This window comes from Corvus cornix, chromosome 5, assembly GCF_000738735.6.
Source record: "Corvus cornix cornix isolate S_Up_H32 chromosome 5, ASM73873v5, whole genome shotgun sequence".
Taxonomy (NCBI): Eukaryota; Metazoa; Chordata; class Aves; order Passeriformes; family Corvidae; genus Corvus; species Corvus cornix.
In genome coordinates this window covers 21,810,608-21,836,442 of record NC_046335.1, presented here as the reverse complement: position 1 = coordinate 21,836,442, position 25,835 = coordinate 21,810,608, and the positions used below count along the sequence as shown (strand labels likewise).

Here is a 25,835-nt window from a genome sequence, read left to right as displayed (position 1 = left end):
CCATTTCACTTACAGATTGCACTAAATTGGGGCAGCAGTGGATATGCTGGAGGCTACTACTGCACCTGAAAGGGGCTTTGACAAATGAAGGAACGGGCTAAAGAGAACCTCAGGAAGTTCAACAGTGGTAATTTTGCATCAGGGGCAGAAAAACCCCATGCAACAATACGGGCCCAAGGGCTAAGAGCAGCTCCAAACCAAGGCCAGGCTGCCTTGAGGACAAACTGTGTGAGCAGCGGTGAGGGCTGGTGACACATCCTGGTATTGAGCACTACCTACAGAGAGAGGAGGGGAGCCAGATTCTTCTCAGACACGCACAGCAAGATTAGGAGAGACACCAGTCACAAACAACAGCAAGACAAATTTTTATTAGATATAAGGTTTAGGAAAAAAACATGGCCAAACATTGGTACAGGTGCCCAGAGAGGGTGTGCAATCTCTATCCTTAGAGATTTCCAGAATTTACCCGTACAAAGCTGTCAGCATCCTGATCTAACTTGCAACTTCATCCTGCTTTAAGCAGGGTGTTGGCCTAGACCTCTGGAGGTGCTTTCCAACCTAATGTCCCTCTGTGACTCTACCAGGTAAACTGCAAACTAAAACATATTTCCATTTCTGAAATAATTTGCCTAATGAAATTACTCTGTATATTGAATAGGCCTATTCACTTACTGTACTCAGTGTCCTACACTGACAAGTAGATGCCACACTTCAACTGTGAAACTACTGTATTTCAGCCATGTACACAATGTGCATGATATATATTGAGAAAAAACAGATTCTACAGAAATAAAGTCTCTGTCAAAGGCAACAGGAACCCATTCTCATGAGCTATGGTCTGGTTGATCTCACTGTGAAACAACTGGCTCTTCTCACCTTCATAAATATTGCTGCATCCCACCCTTTAGCTGATTTGTTCATCCTCCTCACTTATGACAACATTAAATTACACTTAGGCAAACCAAAATAGCTTTTTCAGTCAGGACAAGAAAGGTAAGATTGAAGTTGCATGAATTCAAAGCAACAAGGTTGTGTTTAATTCTTCTTGAAATCAGAGGCACCTACCTGGATACCCCCTGAGGCCATAGGCTTTCCACTGGCTAACTGGCTGTAATCCTGCTCTGTAGGCATCTTGATCACTGACTGAAGAAATACTGAGCTGTGATCTGAACACCTGGCAAAAGAAAACAGTTCTGGTTAAAAAAAAAGTGAGAAACACAAAACTCCTCCAAAAATAGCATCTAAAAGGAAGAGTGCTACCACACTTGAAGGTATTACTACAGGTTTTACTTAGGGATGAGGAGAGGTGTCCCCCACTCATAAGAAAACCCAAACAATATATACCAATGAGAAAAAATTCATCATGATTTTTCCACAGTACAGCCTCATCATTGTAAAACATTCTGGTAATTATCAACCTCCATTAGAGAGCAATATACTCATAACACTTTATACTTCGAAGAACATTCCAAATACAAGTTGCTCATGATCCTATAGGGTAGATGACTATTCTCATCTCTAATTTACAGAAGGATAAGCAGTGCAGTGATGAACTAGCCAAAGCTGTCCGATGTGAAGGACTACAGAAACCCTGTCAATTCTGAATGCCACCCTGCCACTTCTGTTCCCAACAGCAGGATCACCAGCTCAAGGCTCGGCAAGATGTACTTACTGGACATATTCTCTTGGGTTGCAATAACACATGTATTTAAGCTAACATTTGCTGAAAAAAACCCATCAAACTCATTCTACTGTGTTCTCACTCCCTTCTTTCCTTAGGACAGGGAACTGTCTTGAGGAGGGCAGGGTAGAGGCATGTTGGTTTTGTTCTGGCTTAGTTCCCCAGTCTAGCTCTCCATGCAGCAGTGGAAAAGTACAGACTCATATAAGGAAAGAGACGGCCAGGCACAGTAGGAATAAACAGGCAGAGACTGCAAGACTTTGTAACAACTTAAGGTGTATATCAAATTAAGGCCTTTGCACACAGCCTCTGTAGTGGTGCATGTGTAAATCAGTCTCTTTGCAGCTGACAGCTCTGGTTAACATTTTATGAGCAACAGAACTAAATTACATACATTGAATTTCTAAGAAATTCTGAATTACTGCTGGACAGCACCTTCTGGCAATGTAGTTAAGTTTTACCCATTTTTCAGCTCTCTGTCAAAAGCAGCTCTGTGAGTGCCAGCCTTGAGGAGCTTACTTCACAGTCCTATCCACAGAATGTCCCCAGGAAGGCTCATCCTCTGACCAAAACTCTGCCACATCACTGCCTGCTCAAAGTGCGTCCACACCAGCTGTTGCTTGGGCTTCTGAGGAACAGGAGATGTTTCTATGCTGAAGAATTACATGTGCTGAATCAGTTAAATAAGTCCGATAACAGGGCAGATGGGGTATGTCACACTTCACTGAAGAGCTCAATTGCTTGAAGCAGTTTTCTGAGAAAAAAGAAGCAGTATTATCTGGGCCAGTCTGCCAGCCTGTAGCTCTTAAAGAGAAAAGCCAGATGTTTTTAACCTGGGGGAAAGAGGAATAAAAGATGTTTTCACTAGTAAACTGTCACCTGATCTTAGAAGGTAACAGGCACAAAAAGAATCATATTGAGAGAAGACAGATCCTTGTGTTGTTTTCAAATACTCTGAATTTCCCAGAAGAGCCATAATGCTGTAATCCTTTACCAAATATAGGACTGCTGCAAGCTCAAGAAAGGCTGAAACGATAAAACCTTCATTGGTTAATTCTAATGCCTCTAACAATTTCATATGGGTCAGGTTTTGTGTTCCATTAGCAACAATGAAATTATAGTCCAAAAAGACAGAAAAATAAATACCTGAATAGAACACTAAAAAGAAAAGACTAAGCATTGAAACTATGAAAAATTAGGCAAAGTTTCATTTTAACTATATTCCCCACTCCTTTTTTTGACATAGGCTCCTAAGTAGAAAATCCCTGGTTAACAACACTTCAGCAGCTATGTGTCATCCTTTTGTGAGGTGACGAAACAGAAGACAAGTTTTAAGGATCATATCTTCATCACTAAAGGCATGGTAAATTACTATGATGGCTACTGCTTTCAGCTGTGCTCCCCAACCCACTGCAACAGCTGAACTCACCCTGATGACTGAGCCAAGCATTTATTATACAGGAGTGAGAAGGGAGAAGAAACTTGACTAGGGGGAAAACAGCACAGCAAGGGGCAGCTGATCCCAGCTCACCTAAGTACTTCAGGGCTAAGACAAGGGCCAGGAGGCCCAGGAAACAGTGTCAGCTCCGAGAGCGAAACTTGGGGGTTTTTACGTCAATACATTCCGCTGCTTAAGTATCACGTGGTTCTATTAGAAGCTTTGAAGATCCCCTAGTGCAGAGTAGGGAGCTAATGAAACATTATGAAGTATCAGCCAAAGTAGTAAACCCGTGACTAGGCATCGCGCTGGCCAGGGGCGGCCGCACGGCACCCTGCTCCCTCGGGCAGCGCCCCATGGCCCAGGGAAACCCTGGGCGCGCCCGGCTTAGGGACCCGCGCGGAGGGGCCACGGGCCCTTCCCAGCTGCCCCTCCCAGGTCACGCCGTCATTTGTAAAACATCACAGGGATCCCTAAGAGGGTCAGCGCTCGAGTGCAGCGTCCTCTAGCCAGAAACGGGGCGGCACCAGGGATTCGGCGTCGGGCACAAAGGGGAACAGCAGGTGGAGAGAACGGGCTGCAGCGACACCGCCACAGCCCCGCAGAGACACCGCGCAGAAAGCGGGACGCCCTCCGAGCCACTCGCCACGGGGCACGGGCAGAAGCAACCTGGTATTACCTGGCCCCCCGCGAGGAGAAGTCCACCACGCCCCGCAGGTCGGACGCGTCGCGCTGCCGATAGAATCGAAAGAGCCGGCGAAACGCATCCTCCCCACCCTCACGGGTCCAGGGCCGCCGCCGCCATTTCGGGCCGGGCCGGGGCGGGGCCGCCCCTCCCTCTCTCCGTCCTCCCCTCTCGCCGCAGTCCGACATGGCGGCGGCCAGTGCAGTGCGGGCGTGGGGCGCCGCTCCCGGCGGCTCTTCGACATCTTCGTGGCCGAGGTTCCCTGGACGGTGTCGAGCAGTGAGTCTGCGCCCCCGCTCCCATCCCTCACCGCTGCTGGGCCTGGCGGGGTTGGGCGGCCGCGTGTGCCGGCACAGGCCGGGGGTCGGGCCAGGGCGGCGCGGCTGCGCGGAGGCGCCGGGCCCGGATAACCAGGTGCGTTTCCCCACAGAGGAGCTGAAGGAGTACTTCTCCCAGTTCGGGTCGGTGCAGAGGTGCCAGCTGCCTTTCGTGAGTACCCGCGCGTCCTCCGGGCCGCAGTTCGTGTCTTCTCGGCGAAGCAGGGAAGAGCCACTGGCTGGTCCTGCGGCTGAGGCCTTGCTCCGAAGCAGCTTCCCCGTTTCCTAGGAGCTGCAGTCTGGACGCCTCATCTTGTACTCTAGTGAGGTTTTCAGTGCTCTCTACCCTTAGCTCCTTCTCGCAGGAGCATCACCACTTGACTGCGAGCGCTAGGCCTTATTGAAGCTTAGTGTTTTCCATTGGCTTTCAAAGAGCTTTACAAAGCACATCCTTCACATCTTGTTGATGCTGGCATTTCTCAATAATTAATGTAAAAATGCTTTGAGCTTTTCTATCATCGTGTTACTGTTTTTCTGACAGAGAATAAAGTTTTTATGTGCCTGGTCTAGCTGGCAAAAAACGAAAGGTGTGGGTATGAACCTAGCATCTTTTTCTGCTGTGGATTCAGACCCCATCCAGAGTGCGAGGCTAACACAAAACCCATAACCTCTGCAGGGTGCTGCCAAGCTACCAATGCCTCTGTCGTTTAGGCTGTTTATCTCCTGAGGATGTAGGTCAGGCATCATAGATATCTAATGCAGTTTCTTAGAGATGAGCAGTCAAAAAGTATTCCTTTGTGGGTAAGTTGCAGGCCATTGCTGAAAGTATCAAGGTTCTGCCCGCTTGTGTTTCTCCATGTGAAGTAATGGTCTGTTAGATTAAGCTCACTGTGTAGTGAACTTCAGTTAGTGAGCTGATGGGTTCACCTCAGTTGAGGATTAGTGTGGAAATGGAGGAAGATAGTTTGAAACAGCCTGGTTGTTTTGAACAGTTGAAGCTTAGGCACCTGCCTGTCACATCGTTTTTCCTCAGGCCCAGGACAGACTGCATCATTCTGTTGTAAAGTCTGGTGGCTTACCACAAACTCATGCATGTGTACCTTTAGATTCAGTGATTACTTAAGAAGTTTCATTAATGCTTAAAACTGCCAGAGGTACAAAAATCCCAGTGTAGGACAGCCTAATTTAGACATCACTGTGATACTGAAACCAGGCAGTGCCTTGTAGGTGAAAACTTCCCTGGTGGTTTGGAAGTGTTGCCTGATGATCAGAGTGGCTGAGCTGTTGTGAGCTCTGAGGGGGATCTGAGTAGACATAGAAGGCACTTGGATACACCTGGCTTTTCCTCATTATCACCTCTTTATTGACAATTGTCTTTTCTGACTGGTAAATTATTTCTAAAAATAACTTTTTTCTTTCCAGTGCAGTTAGTGTTTGTCATTCTGAATTGCAGAATGCTTTCTTAGTCTCTTAAGTAGCTGTTTTATATCTTGCTGAATGCATTTCATGTACTGTGGCCATTTAAATGTCAGTTCTGTTGTGACTGACTATTATTAGTAGATAAATACTGCAGTTTGAAACTACTGCCTATGCATTATTCCAGGCTTCAACCATATCTTAAGATTGTGATTTTTTTTTAATTATTGCTAGATTCAAATTGAAAGGTATGTAGAACAGCCTTTGCTAGACCCCACATGCTGTCACTGACAGCAAATGTCTTAGTGTGAAGAAACAGCAAGTGTGCCAATTCCTCTGATCATTTCTGAATAGTCCTTAAATTCAGTATCTGTAGAAAGTTTTTAACAGCCTCTGTGAGTATTTCCTATAGTAATTGCATTTTGTTTTTTTTAACTGGTAATTAGGACAGAGATACAGGCTTTCACAGACGTTATTGCTGGATTAAATTCTCAACTCCAGAAGAAGTTCAGAATGTGTTACAGAAGGACTCCCACATTCTTGAAGGTTCCAAGGTAATGTGCTAATTCCTTTCATGAAGTAAGGCGATGAGTTGACTCTAATTCTGCTTTCAGTTGGATACAGTAACATGAAAATATTACCATAGTTTTTCAAAGTGTGGTTAAGGATTTTGTCACTCAGTGTGCTTTCAATGTTTTTTAAATCATTACCACTTCTGTTTATTCCCTCCTCTCAGCTTGAGTTGTTAAGGGTCAAGATCATAGAGCTACCAGAGAGATCACACATGCAAGAGACTAAAAACTCCTGCTATGCTAAAGTAATATGAATTCAGTAAAACTGTTTGGGATTTACTATGCAACTAGTTTGCACTTTGAAACACAGGTTTCTGCAGGTGGATTCCAACATCTGATCTGGATGTTGAGTGGCTGGGGAAACATGATAAAGAAAGTGATGCTAAGTTTTGAACTTTAGTGAAATTTATTTTTCTTCAGCTGTCATTTCATACAGGAGAAATCAGCTGCTTGCTTTCATGTGTTCAAGGCAAATTTAAAGTTGCTTTAGTGTAGGGTTTTATTCTCTCCATCTTTAACATTTTAAATGTTAGTGCATTAGTGTATGGGATCAAGACAGTGTAGTGGTCTGGCACACAGACACTTTTGTATGTCATTGACTGGTCAGCTAGAGCCAGACAACTATATCCTCCAGCGTCACTCCAACACAGAAACCGAGCAAAGCCATCTCACCGTTTTCCCAACATCTAGTGTGCTGTGGTGTTGACAGATAAGGAATAAAGGACAGGGAGTCAATGGCTGCCCAAAGCCATTGATTTGTTAACAGCTCTCATGTCAAAATCGTTAGAAACTTGCATCTGGTATGTTCCCCAAATAGGGGATTTTCTTAGAGACTTTTATGTGCTTCAGCTGATACAACTACTCAGAGGGTGTACTACAGAGTGAAGTCATGAGCAACAAGCAGGCTAGTGTTATCAGACACAATCAGTTCAAGCCTTTGATTAATTAATACAAATTCTTCAATATCCTTTTGACAACTAGTTTCTTATTTTGAGACTTTGAATGCTAGTAGAAAGTAAAAGTAAAATGAATTGGCAGGAGACTTCAGTGATGCAGTATTTTGATTGTGATAAAGTATTTTGCTTGACATGGTTCATATTACTGCATAAGTTATTGTTGGTTGTGGTACTTCAGTACCCATTCCCAAGAAGAACCAACCTGCAAGTTCCAACTGTGGTACAAAAATGGAAGCAGAAATTAAGACTCCTTAAACTGTGACTAGATAGGCAGTAGGCTGGTCCTTCATAAATTGTGCTGAACTAGGATGTTATCTGTATGCAATTACCAAATTGAATACTAGAAATAGTATTTTGTGTAAGTTTCCTGGAAATTTTTGCTGCTTTTATTCTTGAAGCTTTAAGGATAGCCACATGCACTTAATTGCCTAGGCTTCAAAGACTATACTCTCACAAGAGGTGCAAGCTAAGAGACTTCTTTATAGTGAAATAAAAAGCAGACGGCAAGCAGTAGTTATTTCTTAAAAAATGCAGGCTTCTCTAGAACACGAGCACTTCTCCCACTTGGTTCTAGGCTAGGTTTAGACAGTTGCTGGAACAACAAGCAATTGCTGTCCATATATATTCAACTTTCTTGTCAGGAAAGCCCTGGCTTGGGGCTCATGAAACTGAATTGGTTATAAATGTATCTTCTGCTTTCCATATCAATGGAAAATAATGAAATGAAAAATAAACCTTCTTGCCTAGCTAATTTCAATAATTTCCATTGTTTTCAGCTCACTCTCAGACAGCAGACCCGTAGAAGACGCAGTCAAAGAAAGAATCAAAGTGCATGAGTGGTGGAAGGAGGCTTTATTTCACTAAATGTAAAGAAACTAAAATAAAGATTACCGAGAAACTATGAATGAGTACTTGTTTTAAAACAGAATCCAGCTGTTTCCCCTCCCTTGTTCAAAAAAACTGTATAGCCGCACTAAAACACTGAATCATAAACACCCCAGCATCTGTTACAGCATAAGACGATCATTATATACAGCAGGAAAGCTTTTAACAGATCAAGTCAAAGCTTTAGCTACCTACAAAAACTAAAGCTGTAGGAAGGGGGCTACATTGTTACCCTGAGATGCTGGGCAATGGGGAAATCAGCAAAGTCAGAGAACTTGCTAAAGAATCATGAATTCCCTTATGAAATGTTTCAGAGTGGTCTCCTTTCTCCTTGGGTAGCAGTCCTATGTAGAAGAATTAGTGTGTGTATATATCCACACGGCCAGAGTTGTGAACTGCTGTGTTACAACGCCATCCTCCTGTACACCCACTATTAAAAATCCTTTTGCGTGAAGTCCAAGCTTGCAGTCCATTTCCCTACCTCTCAAGGAGAAGAGGCATTCAGTCCTTCCTCCTCTTCTTGCTCTCATGCTCATGTTCTTTAGGGCGGCTGCTGTCTGATGGCCGTTTAGAACCACCGTGTTGCTTAGCTTCTTCCAGAAACTTGTCCAAACCAAATGGATCCTCCTCAAATTGAACTGGCCCATCTCTGCCCCTGCCTCTTGTGTTACGATCCGAGTTAGAAAACTCTTTGTCAGGAACAAACCTGCAGGAGAAGATGATTCTCAGTTGACTAACTTCAGAGTACTAATTAAGAATATTTCTTAAATTTATTTCCTTACCTGTTGGTCTTTATTCGAGCCTCTAGATCATCACCATACACGTCCTTATCCACATTTTTACTTGGTCTGTAGATGTTTTGGGCCATATCCTTGCCACTTCTCCAAGGCTGGTCATAAACATTATAAATTTCATCCTCTCCTCCAGCAAAGCCACTGTCCATACCCTGTGAAGAACAGCACAAATGAATCTGTAAAACGTCAGCTAACTTAATTTAAGCTGACTGATCCAAATCACACTTATAGAGAGGCTTATATAAACTGTGAAAGTAGAAGTGTCTGCTTGTTAATTTTTGGTTCATCAGCTTTCCATTCTTGCCTGCAAGTCTTTCACTGGAGACATGAAAAAGAATGATTGACAAACTGCAGGTCTATTGAGGGATTTGCTGAAGCCTAATATATTCTGTCATCTCTGAATAGTATAAAATTCAGAGAAAATAAATGTTGCTGTCAAGTGTTTATATCTTCAGAAGTATTATTAACACAAGCAGTAATGGGAATAGAAAGTATTTACTTCTCTCTGAAAGCAGATTTCCCTATTCGGTCAGTACATTTGTACAAGAGAAGAAAATGAGGTCACTGCAGCTTGAAGGCAAAATAGTTTTTCTCCCCACTCCCCAGTGAGAAAAATCACAACAAAAACACTTTAATTCAGCTATACACTTAGAATATTCGATTTTTTTTTTTTTTTTGCACAGGCTCTGGATAAAGGAAATCAACAGTTCCCTAATCAGTTATGTAAAGACTTCTTTCTGAGTGCATCCACACCAACCATGAGAACAGGCTCCCTTTAGTATTCTAGCCATACCCACTAAGGAAGGATGAACATGTTCTCATAGAAAGCTACACAGCTGTGAAAAGGTATTTTACCTTGCTCTGGTTGAACAGCCTCTGGTCATACTGGATTTCATTGGATGGCCTGGGGTTGGGTACCCCCAGGGCAATAACTTCACTGATATCTCTGTTCTCATTTCTTTGCAGCTTTGACCTGAATTAAAAATTTAAAAGTTTTATGAGGTCAGTAAACCATAGTTGTTGACATGTTCAATTGCAACTGGATCCTGTATTAGATGCTAACAATTTGCCGCAGGAGCCAGATTTTGACTGTTGTTCTTCCTTACTAGGTAACATTTAAAATTTGTCTCCTGGCAAAGGAAACATTTGGAAAAGTTATGTTCAGCTGGGCATGACATTTAAATTTGCTTTCCACTATCTGCAATTCACATCAAGGTGACTTGGTCTAAAATGTCATATTTATTTTTGCAAGAATCAGTGCAGTTATATTCTGGGAAGGCCAAGCAATCCAATTTTAACATATTAGAGATTTTAAGCCTCCAGAAACCATTTGCACTCAGAAATCTCAGTGGCTTCAGCTAGTAAGATATTTCAGCCTACCTTCATAAATCTAAGCTTACTTTAAACGAGCAGCTTCAAGAAGCAAAGCCACTATTGATAACTCTGGTCTCACCAAAATTAGAGGATTCAGGTTTCAATCTTTGCTGTCAACATGTTAATTAAACCGGAATATACTGAAGTTCTGCTAAAGAAAAACCCACACAAAACCAACACAGCACACTCCTCTCTCCCATTCATGTGGAAAATTCTACATGTTGAAGAGAATATTGCAATGTTTTCACACAGTAATACCTTTTCATACAATGTGCTTCGTACCAGTGACTATCTCCACAAGATAAAATTCAGGCACTCACATCAAGAAAAGGAAAGCCCAGCAACAGGTTCCCTGGTGGGGAAGCCAGTGCCAGTACAAGAATAAACCAGGTTTTTTTTGTGACTCACCTTTTATCAGGGGCTGCCCGGGAAAGATTTCTGTCATGCTGTCTCTCTTTGCGCCGGTCATGTCTGATTTCGTCTCTTTCTCTAGCTTCTCCATCCTCTGAACAAATACAAGATTGCTCATTATAGACAAATATTTGAAGTTTGAATTAATTATGCCAGACATTGGCACAGTAATTCAATTCAGTATTCTTTTACAGAAGAGTAGTGACCCTTAGTGCTATTGAAAATGTTACACTTTATTTAAAGTGAACACACGGAACAACACAGCTTTCTTATGCCCCAAGCAACTGACTGTCCTTGATAAGAGTCAAAGCAGACATACCCTAACAACTATGTTCTTCCAACTTTCAAGAGCTTCGAATACTTGTCTGTCTAGGAATGCAATATCAGAAAATCACTCAGGTTGAAAGGGAGTCTAATTCACAACCTCCTGCTATCAATGCTGAATTCAAACCAGGTTGGTCAGGGCTTTCCCCACTCAGGTGAGGAAAACCTGCAAGGATAGAGACTGCCAGACTTCCTAGGCAACCTGTTCCACTGCTGTTTGTCCTCATGGTGAAAATTTTTCTCCTAACATATAGTTGAAACCTTCTGCTTCAACTCTCGACCACTGTCTCATTCTTCCACCATGCAACTTGGTGAAGAGCTCTGACAATCATTTAGGAATCATTATGGGATGATCTTGTGGGTAAGTTCCCATTATTTGGCCCCAATGGCACATCATCTCCTAGCAGAACAAGCTTTATTCTCTCAGCATCACCTGAACAGGCAGTTACTTGAGCCTGTGACCATTCTGATGGCCTTCCACTGAACTGACTCCTATTTATCAATGTCCGTCTTGTACCTGGAGGCCCATAACTGCACAAAGTATCCCAGATGCAGTCTAACAGGTCACCAATAAAAGGAAATTATTACTTCCCTTGACCTACTGGTTACAATCCTGCGGATCCAGCTTTGTATGCCCTTAGCATTACAGTTGCCAGGGCACACTGCTGGCTCATATTCAGCATATTGTCCACTACAACTCCTGGGTCCTTTCCAACAGAGTGGCTGTCCAGCTGGCCAGCCCCCAGCCTGTTGGTAAGAGGTTAGTACATCCCAGCTGCAGGATCTGGCTTTGTATGACCATATCCCTCCGCCTTCTAGATCGATCGTAACTGCTCTGTAAGTTCATCATCTTGATCTTTGAAGAGTGATTTCAATCAGAACGTAAGACTTATCACAATGGTGACAATTTAGTTAGGTTGGCAGCAGGGATTTTAGAGCCTGCTGGCCAACAAAACTACAGCTCTGCAAGACCAGTTACAACAGTGCAAGAGACAGAATATTGTGTTTTACCAGCTTTGAAAACTTAAAAGATGGTTTAGTTCTTCTAAACAAAGTTGCCCTTCGTCTGCAACATGCTGCTTCTAAAAACATTAGTTTAGAACTGTCCATGAAAGCCACCACTCGCACTGATGCATTATTAACTCCAAAATTCTCAGTGTCCTAAACCTGTATACACCAACATACCGATATGAGGTTCAAACCTGCATCCCATCAAACCAGCCAGTGACTTAACCAATAGAGTGAAGAGACGAACTGATGTAATGCTTAGAAATTTCAGCTGGTATTTGGATATTTTAAGTTCTCAGGTTATTGCTCCACATTTCAGTGTTAAAAAAAGCCATAGCATCTTAATAACAAAGAAATGTACCTTTTTCAACATGTGTTTTGATCCCTGCTCTTCTCTCCCTGGCTTTTTGAGCCATTTCTCGGAGCTTTTCCTCATGTTTCTCCTTTTCTTTCTGAGCCATCTTCCTCTCCACCTGGGCACGCATCTCTACTGCCTCACGAGCCTGCACAAATAAGACACAGGTAAAAATACAGAAAGCCTACCACCTGGGATACAAGCAGATCTGTCAAGGAGTTAGCTAGTAAACAGGAACAGAAATGAAGCCAAAATTAGGAAGCTTAAAGCCCATCAGCCACAGCAGTTAGCGCTGAGAGACAAGACCCATGACTTCCGATAACTTAACCCACGCTGAGCCAATGATTCCAAGATAGTGGGGATAAGACCTTAAGTCTTACATTAGCAAAGAAGCAGAACAAATCAAAAAGCTATAGCCTATTCACAGCTGATTTTCTGAAGGAAATTAGCATACAAAGATAGTAAAACTATATGGAACAAAACAGTTTAAAGAACTACCTGACCTTTCTGTCAGCAATATAGAGCGCCTCAGCAAGTTTGGCAAAGTTTTCATTAATATGAACAGTCTGCAATCCTCTGCCATCTGCAGCCAGACGCTTATCTAATGGAATGGTGTAACCCTACAGTGGAAACAGAGAGGCAGTTAATCACAGAAACAGTATTTGTAATAACAAGCATTATTATATTTATTGTGTAAGAAAAAAAAAACCACATACAAAACTCATAGCCCATCATTATTATGCCTCAATGGATCTCCCTTTCATACATACTTCAAATTCTTACCAGGTAATACTAAGCTTCACTCCAATTCCACCCTCCCACCAAATCTGAATCACAGCTTTCCTTCAAGTTTCATCTTAGGACAAAAGAAAGTTTTCAACTGATAAGGTCCACTTTTTGCTTTGTCTTAAAAAATCTACAGATAATAGCTTCTCCAGTATCTCAGCTGTTTTACCTAAATGGTTTCCCTACCTGTTAAGAGGTTAGCTGATTCAAAATAAGAAAGTAAGGGGCAAGGCAGCCAGCAAGACACACTAAATACCAGTTTTGTTTTCCAAAGCTGAAACTCAAAATTATTAATAGATGATATTTTAAGATTTTTTTAGTGAGCTCTACAAAATTTCTGCTTTGGTTTTAGCATCTGCAACCTAAAAATTGATCTCCTAATTAGCATCGGTCCCAGTCAGACAGCTGTGTTGGGGTACACAAGAAAAAAGTAACCTCCAAACATGCAGCTTTTCCTTCCTCCATTTGAAGGGGCTGTCTCAGGACAACAGCTTAGTATGTTTCAGAATGATTAAACCAGTTACTGCAGCGAATAAATTCTCCCCTGTCTTGGAACATAAACTTAACAGCTGATAAAAATCAATGGGACAGGACCTACTCAAACAAGGAACAAAAATAGCTAGCTGACCAGTGGTAAAAATTAATTAATGAAAGAATGCAACAAGGAAAACTTTCCAGAAATACGGACTGGAGTATTAAAAAGAAACATGCTTGGGTCTCTGATAGTCTGGTCTTTTTCAGTTTAGATGGCTTTACTTTGTGACCTCGAGAGGTTTTGAGTTTCGACTGTGCTATTATGGGGATGTTAATTAATATAATTTTTTCCTCTCAAAATTTATAATCTCTGCCATGAAGTAACATATTTTCCCTCAGTTCTATACTCTCAATTGGACAACCCTTATATGCCAAACTGAAGAAAAATGAGCTGTACGATCATATGCTCTTCATGCTAGAAGCAGCCAGTTTACCTAACTCTAGAGGTTTAAAATCAGTATTATTCAAGCTTAAATCATGCACAGAAGTTTCCCATCAGGGTGCAACATTAGAAAAATAAATTTATGACAACTTAATTACCTTTGCATTTTTCCAGTTTGAAATGCATGGAGGAATTTTCCACTCTTGCTGCTCTTTCACAGTCATCTGATTTAAGAGAAGAAGCAAAGTCATCTTCAGAATCATAGTAAAAGGAAATACTGTTTTCTTTCTCAAAAGCAACTATGAAACTATTGAAATAAGTCAGAGTAGAAAGTTCAGGACTCCACTACAAAACCCCAACTCTTCTTAGGAGCAATAAGATTACAGAATCAAGGAATGGTTTGATTGGAAGGGACCTTAAAGATCAGCTGGTTCCAAACTCTCTGCCATGGGATTTATTTTTGTACTGTATCTTTGCCAACACTGAATAAAGTCCCGACAGCTCTTCAGCCATCCTCTTAAGCTTTTGTCACACAGGCCGTAACTCTCAGCCAGCTTGTTAACATCTGCACACTTAGCAGCCGTTGAAGTTGAACCAAACTGATGAACCACCACTACACTCATTTCTCAGAAGGAGCTAATCCTTAATGACACAACTTAATGTTATGGAAGATTATTTTAACAGTGTTGTCTAAAAGCAACATAAGGGTACCCAGGCTAAAGCCTTGGTCAACTCATTCATGCCATGAACTAATTTAGCAATGCAGCCCTGCATAAAATACATGAGACATCTACTCAACCTTTGACAAGATAGATAAAAAGACAGCAACTTACAGAACTGCCCAAATGAAAACAAACAAACAAACAAAAACACTGCACCAGGCACCAAGTTTATCACTTAACATCACATCAAAAGATCAATAAGGAGAAGGTACACAGAAATGAACTAGATCAAAGAAGAATTTGTGACCCACCTAAGCATTCAAAACTGAGAACAGCTATGGTGTTTCATACCTTTCTACTAGGAGAGTGCATTACAGGTGCCGGAGGAGATGGTGGTCCTCGCGGAATCTTCTTGTTAATTCTGAGCAATTACGAAAACAATTACAATCATCATGTTGCACAGAAATACACTTCAGAATCTTCTACTTGCCTTGAACAAGCTGTGAACACTTACTTGAATCTTGGAGGCTCCATAGGGTCCTTCTGCATTTCCACCATCCGAATAACTCTCTGTTTTGCTCCAGAGTTGAATGCAACTCCTTGCTGAGATGGTGTGTACCTGAATAAAACAGAGTGCTCAGTTTTCTGCACACAGCTAGATATTCCTTTCCCACCTCCATTTTTACTCAGTTCACTGCTCTAGCTGTGGTTTCATGTTATCCACAACAGTTTAAGACTATTCCACTATGAATGTCAGCAGCAGGTAACTGCCTAGATGATACTGCACTGAGTGCAGACTCAGTTACACCAGACAGAATGTAACTTCTCTTCAGGGCTATATTCTCCTGTTTCGACCTAGATTCTGAAATAGAAGAAAAACAAGTACAATACACACAGCTTGTCACAATACTCTCCTCCACCTATGTCTGTGAAGCCCTGGTGACTTCTTACTGTTCAATACCCATCTCTTCACATACTTTTTTTTCAGAATTAACCTCAAGCCAAGTGTAACCCTGCCATGAAATTTTTCTGTGTTTGAAACAGAAAATCATCATAAATGAGTATCAGCCTCCTCATCATTCCAATTCTTTCCAATTGCTCATTTTCTATGGAGGAAGAACTTTGTTACATGTCTTGTTGTGGCTTGAAACTTGCAGTAAATACTTTCCTTTCAGGGCAGCATCATTAATAGTGATCCCTAGCAAATCTGTGTTTTGTTGCTAAAACAATAACCCCACCAAAATGCCACAACTCATGACATGTTAATGACGTATTTCTACACACTTCAAACTAGGTGATCATTAGTGGTTTAATTCAAAATACATAAACCAGTTTCATATTCCTTACAGAAGAACAGAATTCAAGAGGAATTTCTGTTCTCAGAAATTAAACAAATATGCCAATTTTAATCCATTTTGTCTATCACAACATCTTGCACAAACACCAGCACTACATACCGAATGTACTGTGCAGGAGCTAGTTTGTCAGCAGCTCGAACTGGCATGGCTGCTGCAACTTTCTGAGAGACTGATTTCTCCAAGGCTGCTCTTGTCTTCTCTGTTATCTGAAGAAAAAATACCACAGTGTGCATCTCATCCCATATGCAAGACATAAAGCATACCACTGCTTACTAGGCACATCAGTGCATACAATACCTCTCTAATTGCCTCCTCATCTGGTCTTTGCAGTTCAGGATCATCTACATTCATGACCTCTTTTGGCACAAGATCTGTGTACTTGCTGTAAATAACCTGGAAGACATTAGATTTTACTTGTGCTGATGAACAGGAATAAATGTACATATATCAAAGGAAATCTTTCAGGCTTAGACTATACTTTGGGTACTAATTAAAATTAATATACAACTATAAATGCACTACAATTACATATCGTTCAATTACTCCCATAGAAGACCTGGTTACATATATACTCTGGACCCCATTTTACAGATGGAGTGATCGAAGAAACAAAGCAATCTGATTAAATATAATTGTATAAACTGCTCTCAGAACTGGCATTAGACAGCAGTTTTCTGTTTCCCATTCCTAGTATTTTCCTTTTTAGGGACCTCAAGACAGACAAAACCCCACAAATTTTTACTTTGTTTTCAAGGATTACTCAAGAATTTCATGCAAGTATTTTCCAGCATCTGGATTTTTTCACATCATTAGGTTTACTATTTTCTTGAAAAAATAAATACTTGAGAAATCTGGTCTTGACACTTTCCCTTATATAGGTACTTGAGTTTTCACACAACATGCAGCTAGCTGCTGGCAGCTTCCAGTCCCGGTTTAAAATATTGGGAAAGAACACTATTAGATGGCTTCAGGGAAAAATGTATTGTATTACATTAATGCTTCACAAGTATCCAACAAAACAGCAAGTTTTAGTTCCAAGGGTTAAAAGTCAAGAACTATTATTTCAAGTTCATTATGCAGTACATGTCCAACTACAAAATTAACCTTTAGCCTCAGCATTAATTAATCACATGAGAGGATTTTCTGCTTCTCAGCCTTCACTCCTAAAATTTGAATCCTTTGAATTAGTATCAGTAATATTCTAGCGTCTCAGATGCTGAATGAAGGACATCTGAAGAGCAGAGTTCCTCTAAGGTAATTAACTCTTAAGTCCAAGTGTCTTGCTGCATGAAGAACAAAGTATGCTGAAGGAGCTTTAGAGCATCCCAAAAGACAAAAGAAGAAAATAAAAGAAGGTGCTCCTTGTGGTGGTCCAAGAGCACTCTAAAAACTACTTTACAGTGAGGTACAAATGATCTATATGAACTATTTAAACTTTGAAGTATTGCATGCAAATGGCAAGATGCTTTATTATGGAAGAAATACATAATATAGATTAAACTATCCTGAAAATACAAATACTTCTGCTGCCATCAAAAACTTGATACTCTTGTTTTCATTGTAGTCCTTTTTTGAAGTGATACAAAGAGGCAGATAAAGAAGTTACATTTCTTTTTGTTGTTTTTCGAGACATTTATCTTGTTTTAGGAGTAATGTTGAGACATTTCATTAATCTAAGATAAAGAGGAGACTGGGATTGATTGACATTGTACTGTGCCCATCCACTACCATTTTTCAGTCTGTAAAATTTGAAATGAAGCATCAGCCTGTGTTTTAGATATTTCATTCTGATTGCTACTGAAAAGCAGAATCTCCTTCTAGACACAAAGAAAAAGCTCAAGTTTTTGGTACAGCCATGCGATTCCCTGGCTGGGGCAGCCTTAACAGGCAGTGATTAGAAATCTGCATGCCACTGCAAGCATAAAGAGAATAATATTACTTAACTAGCTAAGATACTGTACCATGGCAGGATTTAGACATCAATCACATTCAGAGTCTCACAAGGCACTTGACAGGTTCAAGTGTCTTGATAGAAATTTCTTAATTTGCTACAAGAAATCCTGTCCTCGACGTATTTTGTTCTATATATTCCAACCAGCCCTGTACAGTGCTCATCAATCCTATATGTACATCAAGAAGTTACTATCAAGCAATGCAGAATGAATTCCTTCCTTGTCAAAGAATGGTTTCTCCATATGAAGCATATAACATTTTAGAAATCATTAAAATTACCTGGTTGTAAGCCTGGTACACACACCAGATAAAAAAATGGTAACAAACTCAAACCAAGCTCTGACACAAAGGCAAATAGGTTGCAAGTAAGTAACACTTTTGATTATTTGAGTTATATTCATGTTCTTTTGACCTGTTCCATAGCTGTGACAGGACTTCAACAATGGAACTACTCTCTTGTAAATGTTTCAATTGAATTGACAATCTTGGGGAAAAAAAAGATGTAAATAAGCTTTGTGATTTTTTTCTCCTTTAACAACTAAGCCACAGCCTTGGGCCATGAAGAAGAAATCCAACTCCAACATAAAAAGTTATTCTTGCTGGAAAAAAGTAAGGTACCTAACAGTTCCATTCCTTGATTTCACTCTTTCTTCTGTCTTCATAAAAACACAGGATGCAATTACATGTTTTTATTTTCCTAATAAGGGGACAGCATCAGTCTCGCCAAAATATATCACTATTGATGCGTTATTTTAGCCTGGCTTTTAGTAACGTAAGTAGAGAAAGTGCTGAAAGAATTTACAGCAGCACAAGAGCTAACCACACAGCTAGGCTAGAAATCCATCTCGACAACCAGATGGAAGGAACCCCATCTTCAGATCCATAAGGTCATGCATCCAGGTCTGTTAATGTTAGCCAGCATTTCATGTCTAGCAGATTTTCTGCCAAACCCAAACAGGAGGCTTGTCAGACTATCACATTTGTGTCAGTATTTTTCAGGGAAAATTCTCTGAAGCAACTGTTTTTTAAATATGTAAGGGAACAGATGCAAGAGAGATGAACCACTGCAATAGTAGAAACTGCTGACAAGTCATCTAGATATAGGGGCTGGGTGATGGAACTGCTGCCTCTACAGGAAGGCAGAATACTAAATTCAACTTTGAAAAATCCATAAACTGTAGCGAAAGCAAAATTTTCTTCCTAACTCAGACCAAAGAAGTAGCTCCTAGAATAGGTTAATAAACTCCATCTAATTTCTGTCAGGCTGCTAAGTATCTGTTTCTTTTAGCTTTAAGTATTAAGATTGAAGAAATATTGAATTATGGCTGCAGCTCTCTGGAAAATGAAACTTCTGTATCTAATTCTACTGACACTGTACTATCAGAAGGTCTTAAGAGAAAATATTCCACATTATTCAATTCAACACAGATCACTGAAGAACTGCTCCCTATGACATCTCTGCCAATATTTTCTCCTGCAAAGCAAATCAAATCAAGCAATAGTAGTTCTGCTGCTTCCAGTGAAATTGTTTCAAATATCTGTTGCAGCACAAAGAGCCAATTGTATCCTGAGCTACATCAAAAGCAGTGTGGCCAGCAGATCGAGGGAGGTGATTCTGCCCCTCTACTTTGCTCTGCCGACACCTGAGCTGGCATGCTGCATCCAGCTCTGAGGCCCCAAACACAATGTTGACCTGTTGAAATGAGTCCAAATGAGGCCACTAAATTGACCACAGGGCTATAGCACATCTTCTATGAAGACAGGCTGAGAGAGTTGGTGGTGTTCAGCCCAAAGAGAAGGCTCCAGGGACACCTTACTGCAGCTTTCCAGTACCTAAAGGGAGCCTACAAGCTGGAGAGGGACTTTTTACAAGGGCATGTAGTGACAGGACAAGGGGGAAGGGCTTTAAGATGAAGGAAAGTAGGTTTAGATCAGGATTAGGAATAAATTCTTTACTGTGAGGGTGGTGAGGCACTGGAACAGGTTGCCCAGAGAAGTTGTGGATATCCCATCCCTGAAAAGTGTTCAAGGCCAGAATGGGTGAGGCTCTGAGCAAACTGGTCCGGCAGAGGGTGTCCCAACCCAAACCATTCTATGAATCTGTGATCTAATTTTCCTCTCAGTTTGACTCCCCTTTGAATCACAATACTTAAATCTTTAATCTCAGCATTTACATCCAGCTGGATGCAACCAGGATCAAGCTGACACAGAAGGCAGAGCTCAGGGTTAGAAAACCCTAACTCTACAGTTCTATAGAGCCTGGTTTTGGAAAAGCCCCACATCTCTTCCATCTTGGTGAATGAGAACAAGAATATTACTGCCTTCATTATAGATGCTGTATGGAAAGTTAATGAAAGTACAGATCTTCATGAATCAAATATGACAAACATTAGTGGCTTAAATTAACTCCAGTTTAACCTGTTAAGAAGTATTTTCCTAACTCTGAACCAAGTAAGAGTCAGTGAAAGATTACAGTCACTTTTGCCTCAAGCCTACTATCATATCTAGTTATTTTTCAAACGTACTAAGATTCCAATCTGAACAGTTCTATTACATGCAAATTACAAATAATCCTACAAGTAAGTAAAGATGTACTTGACAAGTTGTAAAAATGAGGGTTTAACTACACTAATTTTTTTCTTATTATTTGGCCTGCAGCTTCCCCAAAATTGGTATGATTATTACTTCTTGTCTAATTATCTGCTTGAAATTATTTTGTATGCTTTCGACAAAGCAACATTTCTATTTAGCATGAAGTATCAAATATTTAGTAAAAAATTTCTTCAAATAAAATTAATATTTTAACACCTTCCTCTTGAAAAATAATTCCAGACATTAGATAAAGTCTGGTGGAACTCCAAGGAAAGTCTCCTCAATAAAAATATTGCCACTGATGGTTTTTTCTGTTTAGTCTAACTACTTTCTTCCACATGACAGCATGGAGACCAATTTGCACTCATCTTTTTCAAAGGTACTGCAGTAACATATGAGGCATAGGATGAGGATATGCAAGATGTGATGCTTTTTTGACACTCAGAGTATTAATTAAATATAAAATCCTACTGGCAGTAGAGTCTATTTAAAACAATAAATTTATCTGTTAAAAGTATTTTCCCTGATATTCTTAGAATGCCCATCCCAGCTTTTTGCTGGAGAGGTAAAATTTATATTTTGGTTTCCTCCCTTCCTCAAATGCAGTAAAATATGGGGCGTATTACATAACCATAAGCTTTTCAAGGCACCCTAAATTAAAGCCCAAGAAGTCAAATTATTTTGAAAACAACTATTCATATCTACTAGTTAAAACACTCTGTGTAGTTAACACTTCGTTTACGCTCTCTTTGTGTTACCCTATTCTTTACAGAAGATGCTTGCTGGAAGAAACAGCTGGTCATACACTTGATCATGCCTGAGCAGTTTTCCAGCCCCCAACACCTGCTTAAGAGAATTAAAGTCCATGTAGCCCACTTGGTAACACTTGAAAAGGCAGATGTAAATACTCCTTAAAGTAGACTTAGCAGACCCAAGTATCTGACCTCAAAACTAGTTAGGATCTCAAGTGTCATCTCTTGGTATTAGAAAGGCTAATGGATACAGGAAGTTGAAGTTCCCCCCTAAAAAACTCCATGAGAATCTTGCCATCTCTGCACTCAGCACAAAACTTATGGAGTATAACCACTGGCAATACTTTCTGCTGCAATTAAACAACAACAGCAAACACAGAGCACACAACAACACTGAAAACAACCAGAAGTGCCAAATGTTACATCAGTAAGACACAAAGTGCGGTATTCTGAAGGCTGACCTGTGTTTTCTGTCCGGTTTTTTGTCCCCTCTCTCTACATACTGAAATGAGGCCACAGAACTGTTTCCAGTTTCTTGTCTTCATTGGAAAATGAAAACTGCTAAGCCATCAAGTAAGTTCTGTGTAGAGATTCTTGCCACTTTTGCCTTACCTCTTACATTACAGAGAGGACCACAATTTCTGTCTGACATTATTTTAGTTCTTACATAAGAAAAGAGGACGCAATCCATGTGGCTAATGCCAGACCAATGAGTTCAATTATATGCAATGTGTATGTACAACTCTTCCAAGTATATATGCCAGCTGACATACTGGAAGAAGTATTACCTTGTCTTTTGACTGTCCTTGTCGAGCAATTGCGTCGTATTTTATTTTTCCTTCTGCATCCACCTGAACAGCCAAAGCATTGGACATTTTCTTCTTGCGGCCCATATCCAATGGATATTGGGCCACATGAATTTCTGGGAAAGCACCCCCATCTCCAAAATCCTACAGAAAAGAAAATAGTAGTGAATGTCCAAAAGACAAAAAAATGCAAAATGGAATGAGAGAGCAGATTGATTTCAACAAAAACTAACTTGGCAAGAATGCTCCAGTAACTTTATTATTTTCACTGGAAAGAGAGCAGTTAATGAGAGAACTTGCAGTTATTAAAAGACACTGAAATGGAGAGCCATCTTGCAGTAATTATTCCCTGCACAAAGTAGGAACAGGTATTACTGACTAGAATGTGCAGGCAATACTATGCTACAGACAATAAAAAAATTAAGTATTTAATTCTCATGTGAGTTATTAATTAGAACTTCAAAAATTGACCTTCTGCTATAAAGCAACTGTGGATACTAAAATTACAAGAGCAGCATTTTTATGAAGACTTCTACTGGTTATTTGTTGCTTTTCACACCATAATGAAGTGAAAAAGATAAAAAAACATTCCATTCCTTTCAAAGCCTGTAGCTCATAGCTTTACAATGCTATGTGTCAAGCATTTCCTTACTTTGACGTGTAAATACACTGAAAACTGGCCCAGCATGCAACAGCCCAATATTCTTACAGTTTATTTCCTCTCTCCTACAATGTGTTGGTGTAAAAAGATTTAATAAATATCTAACCAAAAGACTTCTTAAAGCAGATAATCCTGGCTCAGTAACACAGAGGACCCAGTGGTACCACTCACAAAACAACTTCAGGCTACGGTTTCAAATGCAATGCTTTGGAGGAAGCATTTGCTTAAAGCAGCATGAGCATCTATCCCGCTCTCTGTTGCAACGGCATGGCTTATATGGAGTCTGGTAGCGAAACACATCAAAAAATAAGAATGGGTGTCTTGAGCAGATCTGTCTCCCTTCATGCTCACCATGTGACCAAGTAGTTACCACTATGGGGATGGAGTGGACTGAGACTGGAAATGACCAAGCAGAACACTTCCAAACAGGGATGGTGTGCTCATGCCATCTGCAAATGCTCCTTGAAACATAGTTTCAGTTATTTGAAGGTTTCCACTGGATGTCCCACATTCAACAATTTGTTGTTAAGTATTAGCCTGCCAAATTCAGTCATTCTTCCTTATTTTTTTTTTTTTTTTTGCATAACTCATAATGTATTAAGAACAGGTTTTGCTTTTTCCAACAATGGCATTCCAGGATCACTGGACAAAGATTACGCTTTGGAAGCATTTGCTGCTTTTGAATTTGCACTTGTTTATGAATCAGAAAGGAGCCCTTAACAGGCCTTTTTGGGTATGTATTAATTTGTGGCCAAGTGGTGCAGGAAACTCTTTGCAAACCTTCAGCACCTGACTTCTTAAAAAATTTCTTTATTAACATTTAGAAAGAACAAGCACTGAAACATTAACTTAAGTACTCAACAGTGTAGGAAGGAAAGCCTACACTGGATATAATGAAAGTATAATTTTTAACATCACCCACATAAGAATGTTTTCTTTCAGTGAACCACTGGAACTACTATTTGAAGTACATGGATCACCACAGAACAGTGTTGGATTTACAAAAATGGCACTCAAACATAAATGAGGGTAACGTTGTTACAAGCTGATGAAATTATGGTATTTGGAAACAATGTAGGATCATACATTAAGTACTGTAATAAAACCTCAACAGCATGCTTGGTCCCAAGAGCACTGGCTTGTAACTCACCAGAAAAGGTCTCAAAAGTTATTGTCAAGGATCATTTCAAACTGCAAGGTTTTTCCAGCTCACAGTGAGACTGTTCCAACCAGTTTTGTAATCAGAGCTACCCATCTGTATTTTCTTTCTACTTTTAGCAGTTCCAGTTCAAATTACATTAAACTGGCAAGGGTTACAACTAATGACACACAACATTGTCCAAAACCCTTTTGCTAGTAACATACTTAACAAATATCCGACTAATTTTTAAGTTTTCTTCCAACTGTAATTTTGTCCCCCAATAGCAGCTATCTTTTTGAACAGAACATCTGAGTGTTCTCTTCTCTGATACACACACGTTCACTTACTTCACCTATAATCTGGAACGTGTATTTAACAGTGACAGAGGAACAATATGGACGTCTTTCTCGGAGGACCCTTGCGTTCACAGACTGTAAACCCAAAGGACCACAGATGTATTTCCGTAATACAGCACAACAATCTCTGAAGAGAGGTAGACTTAGACCATCCTGTTTACCATCAAATGTTTTAAGAAATCCAGTGGATTAGAACCTCTTCCAAAACAAGAATATATCAAGCAGTCTGGATGATGCAGCTTGTAAGGCTTTGCACAATTCTCAGCTACATTCACAGTGCTCAAAGTTTATTTCTACTCCAGATTTTTTTTTCCTCCTTTAGCAGACACACTACTACTTGTATGAATTTAAATATTTACCTCTAGCACCCGTGGTATCCATCCTTTCCGGTAACCGTATGGTGGAGGTTCCCTTCGTGATGAGACCAGAGCAGTCTGCCTGGATCTCTGAGCTCTTGCTCTTTCTTCTAGTTCTAGCTGATCTTGGGACAGCTGAGTTGGAGCTGGCAAAAAACTGGACATCCATGGACAGCCACCAAAAGAGAATGACATAAAAAGTTCATTCTGGTAACTTTACTCACTGATACTCAACTATGCTTGAGTCAACTTCATTCTAAGTTACTACTTTCTCTACAATCACTCTCTACAGATTAAGAAACAATTTATGAAACTTGAGCATTGCACTCATAAATGTGAGAACAACTTCTGAGATTCAGTAACTTCCGAGATTAGAATGGCAAAGGCAATGTGTGCTTTCTCAACATTGTATAAGATTCCTAAAAAAACCTAATACTAAACTCACCCACATTCACATAGTGTTTGAACAGAAGTGTGACAATGCCCTTTTTCCAACAGGAATGCCACATACTACTGGGTATTCTTTCCACTGCTATGGATAAGAAACAAATATTATGTTCCTGTGTCTCTAGTCCCAATGACTCGCTCTTCCTTTCTCTCAAGGCAAACACCCACAAACAGATCTGTCAACAAGCTCCCCTCTTCAACACCTGACACCTCCCTGCCACGGGCAAGTTGAACCCAAATTTCTTCACTTCCTCTTTTTCAGCTCTTCTTATCTACAGAACCCTTTTGTGCGTTTACTAAGAAAATACCCAGAGAAACACGGGATTCCGGGGCGGCCACTGGACCTGCAGTCCCAAGTCCAGCGAGAGACACTCCAACACGCAACAAAGACCGCTCGCCCTCTCTGACGGTGAGGGAACCTCGACAGAACCCCACGGACCCAACCGAGGCAAAGGAGATCCTTCCTCCCGCAGGGAACACGCGAAGGAAGCAGGACCCTGAACCACGGGCCAAACACCCGCTCCCGCCAGGGCTCCCCAGGCCCGACCGCCCCTCGCTGCGCTCCCTGAGGCCGCGGCCCCGTCGGCGGGCCCATTGCCCAGGAGAGGCCGCGGCTCCTCGGCGAGCCTCCCCAAGCGCGCCGCTCCCGTCGGCGTAGGCCCGCAGCGCGGCGGGGAAGCCGCGGGCCGGCCGAGAGCCGCAGCGCCATCACGGCCCGACCGGGCCCGGCCGGGACCCCAACCTGGTGAGCGCCATCTTGACGCCTCCGCCGTCCGCTCGGCAGCCGGGCCGCCGAGGAGGGGGAGGTGGCGGCACCTGCGCATGCGCCTGGC

General features: G+C 41.1%; 3 protein-coding genes across 3 annotated transcripts in view; 1 reads left to right on the top strand and 2 right to left on the bottom strand.

Annotated features, from left to right (window-relative positions):
* The window catches only part of ALKBH1 (alkB homolog 1, histone H2A dioxygenase), a 14,196-nt gene extending 10,204 nt beyond the window's left edge, over nt 1-3,992 (bottom strand). The window contains exons 1-3 of the mRNA XM_039552219.1: nt 3,980-3,992; nt 3,799-3,896; nt 1,066-1,174 (exon numbers count right to left, since the gene is read on the bottom strand). Of these exons, the coding sequence (XP_039408153.1) occupies nt 1,066-1,174; nt 3,799-3,896; nt 3,980-3,992 (220 nt within the window). The remainder of the gene's footprint in view (nt 1-1,065; nt 1,175-3,798; nt 3,897-3,979) is intronic.
* LOC104688644 (SRA stem-loop interacting RNA binding protein) lies at nt 3,976-7,966 on the top strand. Its single transcript, XM_039552024.1, is given in 5 exon segments — nt 3,976-4,012; nt 4,015-4,083; nt 4,235-4,293; nt 5,984-6,091; nt 7,842-7,966. Coding segments are annotated over 5 exon segments (318 nt in total). The 5' UTR covers nt 3,976-3,990; the 3' UTR covers nt 7,902-7,966.
* On the bottom strand, nt 7,899-25,835 carry SNW1 (SNW domain containing 1). Its single transcript, XM_039552023.1, has 14 exons — nt 25,745-25,835; nt 24,559-24,712; nt 22,024-22,185; nt 16,236-16,331; nt 16,038-16,144; nt 15,095-15,199; nt 14,932-15,001; nt 14,077-14,142; nt 12,720-12,836; nt 12,223-12,364; nt 10,527-10,623; nt 9,600-9,717; nt 8,733-8,896; nt 7,899-8,656 (listed from the first exon to the last, which is right to left on the bottom strand). The coding sequence occupies exons 1-14, from the start codon at nt 25,756-25,758 to the stop codon at nt 8,452-8,454; spliced, it is 1,617 nt and encodes a 538-aa protein (XP_039407957.1). The 5' UTR covers nt 25,759-25,835; the 3' UTR covers nt 7,899-8,451.